The sequence below is a fragment of the Mya arenaria genome, chromosome 6 (assembly GCF_026914265.1).
Source record: "Mya arenaria isolate MELC-2E11 chromosome 6, ASM2691426v1".
NCBI classification, from domain to species: domain Eukaryota; kingdom Metazoa; phylum Mollusca; class Bivalvia; order Myida; family Myidae; genus Mya; species Mya arenaria.
Window position 1 is genome coordinate 63,543,109 of NC_069127.1, and position 11,435 is coordinate 63,554,543.

An 11,435-nucleotide genomic window follows, 5' to 3' on the forward strand; every position below is an offset into this window, starting at 1 on the left:
CGCTTTACATCCCATACCACATTAGTAAGGCACTTATTGACCGAGTAACATATTGTTGTTCTAATCAATAATTTGCCAGCTACAAAACACTATGACGACATGTAAAGTGTATGTTATAAAAAGTTGGGGTTTATTTTAAACCTGTGGACCCAACAGTATTTGATACGGCAGGGGTGTGTGTGTGTGTGCAGAAAAAACACATACTTGATATGATTATTACATCGATTTGTTTAGTCTCCAAAGATAACAAACTTGATTAAAATGTACGTCTGATTTTAGTTGCAATATAGACCAAATAAAACTCTGTTATACAATTATGTATGTTACAAGTTTGGTCATTACTTTGACCAATTAGTAGTCAACCATCAAATAACATTCGAATAAAACCAAACTAATAAAGGGTCACAATGCACTCATTTTAAATATTAAGTTTACTGAAGATATCGGCTAAGATCCCTTAGAGACTTGCTGATGTTCCAGGCAAAGTTACGACACAATATCAGTGCATTAAAGCCTGATTAACATATTAAAAGTATACGTGTAGTTTTAAGTTTTACTACCTTTTATTATGGAATAGTAGGAGAAGCTGTTTCAATGTTGTTAATTTTTCAGACCATTACATCGCAAAGCACGTCAGTCAATTTAAATGTTTAGTATAGCCTAATTTAACAATTAACAGTCTTTGTATTGGTGTCAATGTCAATTATTTAGTCAGCGCTCATGATAAAACCACTTACAGAAATAATTAACCAATTAATGTACATTTGGCTGTTGGTTTTGTTAAGCTTACTTATGTATTCGGAAACTGTTCGGAGATCCCATTGGCGGATATTATGAGCGTCAACACATTGTATGTTAGGTTTGGTAATGTATCGGGGGGTTTCCAACGCACATATACGCTTTGCTAGTAAATACTTTACTTTGCTACGTTGATACTGTTCGAGGCTGTTGACGAAGAAACATGTACAACATGAAACTACATAATCATCCTTGAAGATGGTATCAGGTTATTTTTTTGCAATATCAAAAAAAGAAGATATTTTGTTCAACATTTTTTCACATGTATGTATTTTCTAAACAAGATATATACCGTTAGCATGTTTCGACATCTATAAAGAACTATCAAATGGTTTGTTTAGTTTATAAAAAAGAGCTAAAGTGAGTAGGGGTTAATAAAAGTAGTAACATATTTTTTAAGGAGGTGACGAGTTTGCACATTGCAATACATAAAAGCATGCTGAACACAAAGAGTAAACATGCCATTGTGTTTATCCATATAAGGGTAACAGAAACACCAGCTACAGCATATCCTTAACATTTATTGGATATTGACACTTTCATAAACTGAATTTGATGTATGTTGTGTTTGCTTATTTGATTAGCTTTTTATTACTTCTGCATTGTGGAATAATAGTGTGCTTCACAAACTGTTCAATCAGAGCTTTTTAGATTATTGTTTTCTTTTTTATTAATTATTTTAAATGTCATTTGGATATTTTGTTAGTTTTGAATCGCTCTACTGGCACTTTTATATATTCTAATACATATTTAAAATTCTGAGTATTAAGAGAAAGAGAAACATAGAAATTGACAAGCTTGCATAATCAAAATGTGGAAAACAATTTATTCTGACTGAGGCACTCTGAAAGTATAAAAACCATTGAAATATGATTTATTATTTTTTTCATTTTTTTTTATGGCGTTTGGATTTTCAGTAGGAAAATACGTCTGCAAATATACATTCGATCTTTGCATGTATCAGAAAATTTGTTTATGTGATATGATATTATCTAGGGTTTAACACACAGCCAATTTCGATAGCATTTGAATGGACGAAAAACCATCATAAAAAGAACGCTTGGCTCTTTAGTATCTGAAACGCAAATTAATTGTACATAACATTTGTATGAAATCAGATATATATTTCCTCGGCAAAGACTCGTCTGTCATTTGATTTTGAATTTGGGCTAATGCTGTGTTATTTACATCTGGCTGAAATAAAAAATTGTTGTATTACAATTGTTAACATTATCCCTTCTCATCAAAGTTAATCGATATTTATCAGATATTTTCCTTCTTTACTCCTAGAAAACAATGTACAGCTTAATGTATAATTACTTATATATTTAGTTAATAATTTACCGCTAACGTTTGACAAATAACAACATAAACTGGTAAACAGCACTACGAATGACATTTCAGCGTCAAAACTAGTTTCAATAAAATCTAGATGAATATGTACATTATATTTCTTCGGGTGCACTTCTGCCAAAGACTAAGCCCATATTTTGTTTAGTTATGTACAGGCCGCCTTAACAGACACTCTTTTATGAAGTTTAAGATTCAGTGTTTTTATCTTGTCCAAATTTCATTGGTTTTTTTTAAACAATTATTTTAGGTGATTTAAACACCAATGTATTTTCCACAAGTAAATGCCTTTTGGTCAGAGCTGTGAAGTCATTTTGTGGCATATTGAGTCTAACACAGTTGATAAATGACAACGCAAGAATTTCATCTGTATCATCTACAGTCATTGATCTAATTATAGTATCTGACCCCCAAATTATTTCTCAAAGTGGTGTTTTTGATTGTTGTCTAAGTGACCATTTGATAATTTATTGCAACAATAACATTTAAAACATTATTTAAAAAAGGACTTGTATTAGCTCAACTTTTCTTCCAAATGATTACTTATGTAAAATATTTGAAAAAAGACATGTCACATGCCTGAACATTCCTAGCCAGCCAAAGACAGTTTTAAAGATAACTTGAAGCTGCAAATTGTCTTGAAATCAAAAGACTAAAAGTTATGTAAGGACGCTATATTTAACCTTATAGTTTGTTTGAGGAATTCATATTTTATTCATTTTATACAGAAATAAATCAATCTATATATATATAATGCAATTTTCGCTCAATTTACACACTTATGAAACGAGCGTATCAGACTAAAATTGTCTGAACTAACTCTGAAATAAGTGTTTTGGAAATCATTCAAATGGAGATCTGATGAAATAGCATATTTGAAATGTATATATTAATATATTTACACATATTGACCGTTGTGCAATGAAAATACATATAATTTGTTACGACATTATATGAAATTCAACATTTATTCGTTTATTATCTCTATACACTTTGTTATCATACTTTTAAAGCAACATAAAGTGCAACGGCGTTCGACATCCAAATAACATGCTCGTTCTTGTGCTTTATTAAATGTATTTATATTACATAACTCTCTTTAACCACATTTAAAGAAAACCTTGACAACGGATTAATAACCTATATACACTATTCTATCGTTTCAACAAACTAAAACATGAAGATAAAGTGCTTCTGCCATTTATATTTTTGCTACTATAAACAAGCTTTCCAATATAATAGATCTCTATAATAAGTACAAAACGTGATGCTTGGACGGTAGAATGTGTAATGTAGAAATACAAAAAATAAACCTTTCCTGGATGTTATTAACATAATCTACATGAATAAGATAATATTAAAGCGTCATCGAACAAGTTTGTTAATAGCACATCTAGCGGGTACAGCCTTTTGCCTCATTTTACACCATGTATTTTTGCATTTATTTTAAAACATAGACATCACTATTTGATGATAAAGATTCCGGCTAAAGTGTTTCAGAGAAAAAGTTTGTGCTATATTTACAAGTTACTAATAATAACACATTTCTACAGTTCAACACATTCAGATCTAACAAATTCATCAAAATGGAAAGCGATTTGTCAAATATTTCGGCTAAAATGTATCCAAGAAAAGGTCTGTACTTTAATAATATAACTTACTAATAATAAACCATTTCTGCAGTTCATACTAGCTCTTACACAATCTACACATTAACACAACTAGTTACAGCGACAACCGCTTTTATTTGTTATAATTAAGAAAAAAACGAATTAAGCGGAACTTTCTCAAGCATTCCTAAAAATAATCTGCAAATGATTTTGAAGATATCAAGTGACTATGAAGAACCGCTAATTGTTATGTTGTATTAAAATACTCCCTTTTGTAATTCTTTAACTTTCTGAATAAACATATGGGTTACTTTTACATTGCTGCGTCAGTTTATCAGTATACCATGTAGCACGTCAAACTTATACTGCAGCAACTCGTAAAATACAACACTTTAGTCATGACAGAACGTGTATGATGTATTTCGGGTACTATAGTTATTGTTTTTTGTTATTCGAAGTACCATACATTAGTGCACTATGCATACCAGAAATGAGCACCTTTTACGACTATGTTGCATTCTGTTAAAAGGTTAAGGTTAATTGACACTTATCAGCAAGTTTTTGTACTAAAAGGAGAACGTTATTATACGATGTTCATTAGCACTTCTTGTGTTCCATTTCGTAATGAAACAATTACACTAGACAAATAGCTGAGTACCAGTACCGTCATTTTGACTTAGTTTTTGCCAGGAGAGTGAATTGTTTCAATTAGTGTACCAATAAACAGAACTAGATAACGAGCGACCATTAGCAACCACAAGCGTCCTCCTTTATGATTGCATCAATGATTTGAATTTTACGTTAAAGTTTTATTGTAGCAATACATTTATTTCGTGCCATTTGCTTTTTATATATTTATTTGTCAGGTGTTATTGTTCAAAGTCGTAAACGTCGCACATTTATGGTATGCATAGTGCATTAATTAATGGTACATTAAGTTCATCGTAGAATCACAAAAGACAATAATTGTACCCGACATGCAACATATGAACGAACAATTCTATAGAATATATCACCTAGATTACATCCATACGTCAAATTGCATGCACACATATTCTTATATGTATACTCTAACACTATGATTACTTTTTCAAGGAAAATAAAATGTTTTACTGAATAAATATGTCTTAGGAAGAATTTTAATACTCCCTTGATATTAAAATAACTGGATATCTCTGCTGAGAATATTTACTACAATTGACTTAGTATCATATTTCTAGCCAAAAGCGTTCGTTACCTATCCCATTCTGAAATAGTTCCAGCTTATATTATGCTAGTCTCCTGTTTTTCTCAAGGGTTATATACCATATATTGTACTTATTAAAACTGAATATATCGTTTTCGATTTGGCTCTGCAATAATCGATCAGCTTCGAGTTATTGTACAACATAGAATTTAAATCACAAAAATGATGTGTCAAAATAATAATTAATCTACGCTAAGATCAAGCAGGAAATACTGTCAGGATGGTAATTCAGAAAAAATATCATATATACCATTGAAATAACTGCTATAAATAGAACTTCATGTATCGCCATTCACAGTCTTAACACATGGACTGTGAATGCAACACGACCGTACAAGTCGTGCTGCCCCGGCGAATAGTGCTGTTACATTTGTACGAGGCCGAATGTTCCCCGCCCGCTAAGCCTTGATAAGAGCTCTTACGGCAGCAACAGAAGAAATAGCGGTTGTAATACTTCCTAAACTTGCTGCTTAGAAAGTAGAGAGCGTATGGATTCACGCATGAATAGATATAGGTCAGGCAAAATGAAGTTATTTTCAGAACATGCCAAAACATGTTGTACTCCGGGTCGGCAAAATGGCCTGCTAGGATCGAGATGTGACGTGGTAGCCAGCAAACAACAAAGATAACGACGAATGAAAGAACAACTTTTGCCACCTTCAAACGCGCTTGAATCTGCCTTTTCTGCTGTTGATTCATCGCTGACCCTTTCACGGATTCACAGGGCAATGCCTTACTGCTGATTATCAGAATTCTCGACATCATGACGTAAAAGATTGCGATGACGAGGAGAGGTAATCCAAAGAACACTATGAATCTGTACATGGAGTGTGCCTTGCTATACCACGTTGGCAAGCTGTTCGCCGGATAAATGTTACAAATTGCGATAGTTATTGGTAAGACTGTGGTGTTGCCATTCTCCATAGGGGCTCTTCCTTCAAAATATAGGACGTTAGATGTAACTGCCTCCGGTATGGCGAGAGCTGCGGAACAGATCCAAATCACAACGACTGCTACCACTGTTATGAGCGTAGGTTTTCCCGTGTGTTTGCTCATGGGATGTACAATTGCGATATACCTGTCGCCACTAAGGGCGGTTAATGTAAATACCGAGACACCAAGAGAAAGTGTTTGCATGTATTCGTTAAATTTACACAGAAATCGCCCAAAAGGCCAAGAGAAACACGTGAAAAGCGTGGAAGAAAACGGTACGGAACACAATAATAACAGTAAATCACCAATTGATAAACTGACGACAAAGATGTTAGGAGTATTCCGCAAAGACTTGTTTTTCAACACCGTCATGATCAAAGTGACATTTCCCACGACACCAATAAGGAATATTATAGCGAAGAGAATCGGCACCAGAATGGCTTCCAAGTTTTCGTGTGGTTCCTCGTAAACATCAACAGTAGGCGTACTATTCACACCGTCTCCTGTCGTATTAATTGACCCAGAGAAAACAGTCCCGTTAATATGAGATAATATTTCTGATGACATCTTGTTTGATTGTCCGACCGTTCCAACTTAATTAAATTGGGCTAACCCGTCCCTCTGACATATTCCGGAAAGATAACTGAAATTAGAAAACGCAGGTAAACATTATTTCTAATTTTATCACTAAAAACAATGAATACGTTTATGTATACCAGTTATAAACACTACAGGATTATAAGTATCTTCTATGGCCGAGAATGAAGGGGGTTTTGCGGAAACGAGGTTAACGGAGTTGGAATGAACCTTATTTATCAATGTTGATACTGAATAAAGTTCGTGCTTCTTAATAGACTCTGTTTGGGACTGTTCATATAATGATTTTGTTGTGTTTACGGAAGCACTCTCAGTTCTGCCCAGAAGCTTTGTGTATCTTTACGAATACAAATATAAACAGGATTTTTATTAATGCCTATTGAAAGCTCATTATTATCATTAGACATGTACCTAAAATCAAATATTGTTAACGGAACCAGATGGTTGCTGAGTACTGAAAATTGTTCACACACTCGAAAAGAATAGAACTAACAATTCAAATACTGATAGCGTTCGTTTAAATGTTGACAAATGACGCCACAGTTTTAATTTAGAGATTTAATATTTATGATATATAAACCAAGCAGATATTAATATGGTCCCCGACTGCATATTAGAGAACTCAGTTTCAAATTATGCTTCCAGCGGAATATTTGTGTTATATTTTTTATATAATATATATTTCTTAATTATATTTAAACATAAGTGGTAAATTCACCACTGTGAACGCCCCTATAAACGGCTTAAATGGGGCTTTTTCTGATAGGGGAAGGAAATCTATTAATAAAAAGTCCACACGATGTCATATTATTTTAGTTTTTTCCGAAAAATAAGTAAATATTATAGCAATATGCGTGTGTAAATTCTATTGCTAAGAAAAAGATGCATGCCTGTAAAGAATTCATTTGTTTCAGCATGTGACCCTTTTCAACAGACTGAGGAATATTCCGGTCATAGACTAAACTATAATGAAAACATATTATTTATATCTTGTCTTACCATGCTTACATATTTAGGTTAGGCGAAACATTCATTTATTTATCTTATTTATTTTTTTTAAAGACCGCTATGTATAACATGTTCAAAATGAATGTACCGATTATGTATTGTGAAGTGCCTGAAGTGCTTTATTATTTTAATTATTTTGAGTCTTACTTACACAGAATGATTGTTCGAAAACTTATATATTTTCGCACTAGGCTCAAACACCCTTCAATTCATCAATTGGTGTGCAAAAATACTGAACACTTAAAAGTATGGGTTTTTTTCTATGATAAACACCATTCTAAAAATGTTTTGTTAAATCCTGAAAATAAAGGATTTAGAAACAGATGAGTGCTTTAAGTTTGAATAGGATTAAAAACAAATGTAAAACAACCTAACAAAAACACATATACATGACATTATGATTAATCAGTATGTTATCTTAAGTGAATAATTTTGTTATTGTTTTCGCTGTTTTTCAAAACATGCGATTTACAAATGTAAAGCGTGATATATATTTATAAATATCTTTAATGTAGTGCACCAAATCTGAGGCCTCATAGATGCGCACGCGCCATGATGTGACGTCATTCCCTCGTGTGCTACATTTTGATATTAAAGGTATTAGATCATTAAATGGTATTTTTAGAAAAAAAAACCCTTATCGAAACAATATGAAATTTGGCAAGTGATTCAAAGGCAAGCCTTTGTATTAGTTTAGTTGATCAAATTATCGATCACCGTAAATAAACGCGTGTTTTAACAGGTGTTCGGGATCTGTATCTTGTTTTGATATGTACAGCCAACCAGTAGGGATCCTTTTATAAACGATCATATCGTTTTATAACTTTCTAGAAACTATTATTAATGAGTAGTTATGACATTAATTTTGAGATACATTTTATCAATACAATTTGATTTTTTTTTATTTGCAATCAAAACATTTAATTTGTGATAACGAACCAATTTAAAACCATATTTTGATCGTAAGGTCATTGAAAATATGGTCTTAGAGAGATCTGCATGTTCCACTGTGAAAGACTGTCGAATTAGTTAGTAGAAATCATTTACAGATATAGCAATACTAATTATGTATGTGAAATAAATCAAATACAGTTAAATACGTCTTTGAAGGTAATCGAAAAAAGTAAATGTTATTAATCTACAATTTTCTCATATTAATTAGGTTTATGCATTAGTACAGGTTTAAAATGAATGAGTGAATGGAAATACTAAAATGGGTGATACTGAATTCATATAATATTATTTATAATTATGATACACATTTTATCTATGCCTTTATAACATACATGGATGCAAATATTTAAAAATTATCATATAAATCAACATACAAAATATCGGAACCGGATATGGCAAATCATCACGAATGTATATATTTTTTTTTAATATTATAGTTAATTTCGACGATAGTTTTCTTTAATTGAAGACATCAAATGATCTAGTTGCGATTTTGTTAAGAGCTCTTCAAATCATTACAATCTTCTAGTCAATAATTGCGTCATTATTTTAAGAACAACCCGTATTAAGTAATTTAAAAATATTTACAGAAAAGGGGGTGTTTTTTGACCGATGGCGCTTTAATCGGTTAGGTTTTGATTTAATATTTAAAACATAATAAAAAAATGCGAAATTAATCAGTCAAAATAATAATAAAACAACAACAAATAAAATAAAAAAATAAATAAATAAATTAATAAATAAATAAGTAAATAAATAAATAAATAAATAAATAAATAAATAAATAAATAAATAAATAAATAAATAAATAAATAAATAAATAAAATATACAAACAAACAAACAAATTCATTAATAAATACAAAAATTAAAAAAAAAGTTAAATAAATAAATCAATCAATCAATCGACGAATGATTGATTGAATGAAAGAATGAATAAAGGAATGAAGGAATGAATGAATGAAGGAGCGAGCGAACGAACGAACGAACAAACTAATAAATAAATAAATATTTCAAACAATATACAAATAAATAAATAAATAAATAAATAAATAAATAAATAAATAAATAAATAAATAAATAAATAAATAAATAAATAAATAAATAAATAAATAAATGAATGAATAAAAATATAAAAATAAATAAAGAAATAAATAAATACATTTATGCAATCAATAAACAAGTAAATCAATCAATCATTAAAAAAAATAATAATAAAATATTTTTTTTTTAATTAATTAATTAATTTAATATATAAATAAATAAATCAATCAATAAACAAATAATGAAATAATGAAATTAAGATAGAGAAATACTGAAAAAGAATGAAAAAAAAAATGAATAAAAATGAAATAAAAAAAATATATAAAGAAAGAAAGAAAAAAGAAAAATTCTCAAACTGAATAATGAATGTACCGTAATAAATTTTACAGCCAAATGATTAACAAAAATAAACACTTTTTCTCATTTGCAATTAACACATCCAGTGTAACGCAAATATTTCAAGTATAAACGTTTATTTACTAATATGAATTATATTTGTTTCGATTATAAGAAATAAATTATAATTACCGATTATCTCCAAAGGCAAGGTAATAGTTCCTCTTTCACTATATCCTATACAAATATATTATTCCAAGAACAAACTACGGGTAAACTGCCTCCAACCAAGATACTGTCTGAAATGATTCCAGAGTTCTCACTATCTGTCTTTTTATATTGTACTACACCATGTTCACCACGTTTCACAGGTACAACGATATATTTTCGGATCCCGAAATACAACGGGTGCCTCGAAAGCTACTGTACCGTTATTCAACTATTCATCCGTCTGCGAAAGTGATTACTAGATGTTTACAATCCGAACATTTGCCAAGTCCAAGTAATGTTGGGGTCGCTGAGAAAACAATTATCGACGAATTCACCGTCAGCAATTGAATTGTGCGGTGATCAAATGGCGATACTAATGACAAACATGCATATTAGAAATGTATAATGCTTTGTTTTCCATCCATCGCACACAGCTTACAACAATAAAGCTTTTTTCAACTGATCTGAAAACTGTAACCCATAATTTTTCTCAAGGTAAACTAACAAAATATACTTAGCAATATGAAAGTAATGATCGAAAATCTGTTTAAAAGCCCCACCCCTAATTGCCTACGATCAACACACACAATAACAAGCAGGTTAATGTAGAAGCAATTGTTGTTAACATTAGCGAAGACAATTTACGGAAACTAACAAGATTTTATATCCAGACATCTACGTAAGTGGTGAAAGTTTTAAGGAAAATGTATACAGTTATGCCTATTATATGCATACATAATTTAAATAATTAACAGTTCGATATTATATTAACAATGACGGAATTAAAATTAGATATTGAGAAAATATGTTATCAATATCCATCGCGCTTTGATTCAAACAAATTTTATTCAACATATAAAAACAAACTACACATAATTTGCACACACACAAGTTGTCTATAATATTGAAATTGATTGGAACGAAAGCATAGCTTATAGAGTTCTTATTCATCGAGCTTTAAACTACAAGTACATTAAATGAATTAAACAAATGCAGAAATGTCAACAAGATTAGAAGCAATTGTAAATTGCTTTTATTGCAAAAAGGCACCAGCTTTAGGCCTTTAATATTTGAACATTATTTTTTATTGGGACACTATTTGATTGTGATAAATAACAGAGCAACCTGTGTACAATTTATGTACATCCGATTCCAGTTGTTAACACGATAATATCCATTAATAGTATTAATAATAATAGTTTTCAATGGAAGCAGAATCTAAATTGTTACAAAGATATAGCTGGTGAAGCCAATTAAAAACTAAAAGATCATTTCATTTGTTGTATGTAATGTTGCAAACGATACATTGACAGATTGACGTTGGGGAACTGACATTGAACAAAACAGGTGG

The 11,435-nt window shown here is 30.7% G+C and overlaps 1 protein-coding gene across 1 annotated transcript; it reads right to left on the bottom strand.

The window, feature by feature from the left end:
- Positions 1-2,267: 2,267 nt before the first annotated feature.
- Positions 2,268-10,188, bottom strand: LOC128238664 (neuropeptide CCHamide-1 receptor-like). Its single transcript, XM_052954797.1, has 2 exons — positions 10,067-10,188; positions 2,268-6,580 (listed from the first exon to the last, which is right to left on the bottom strand). The coding sequence occupies exon 2, from the start codon at positions 6,502-6,504 to the stop codon at positions 5,305-5,307; it is 1,200 nt and encodes a 399-aa protein (XP_052810757.1). The 5' UTR covers positions 6,505-6,580; positions 10,067-10,188; the 3' UTR covers positions 2,268-5,304.
- Between the last annotated feature and the right edge of the window lie 1,247 nt (positions 10,189-11,435).

What these genes read in the sequence shown, in the direction of transcription:
- LOC128238664 (XM_052954797.1), bottom strand. Translation starts at nt 6,504, where the DNA reads ATGTCATCAGAAATATTATCTCATATTAACGGGACTGTTTTCTCTGGG.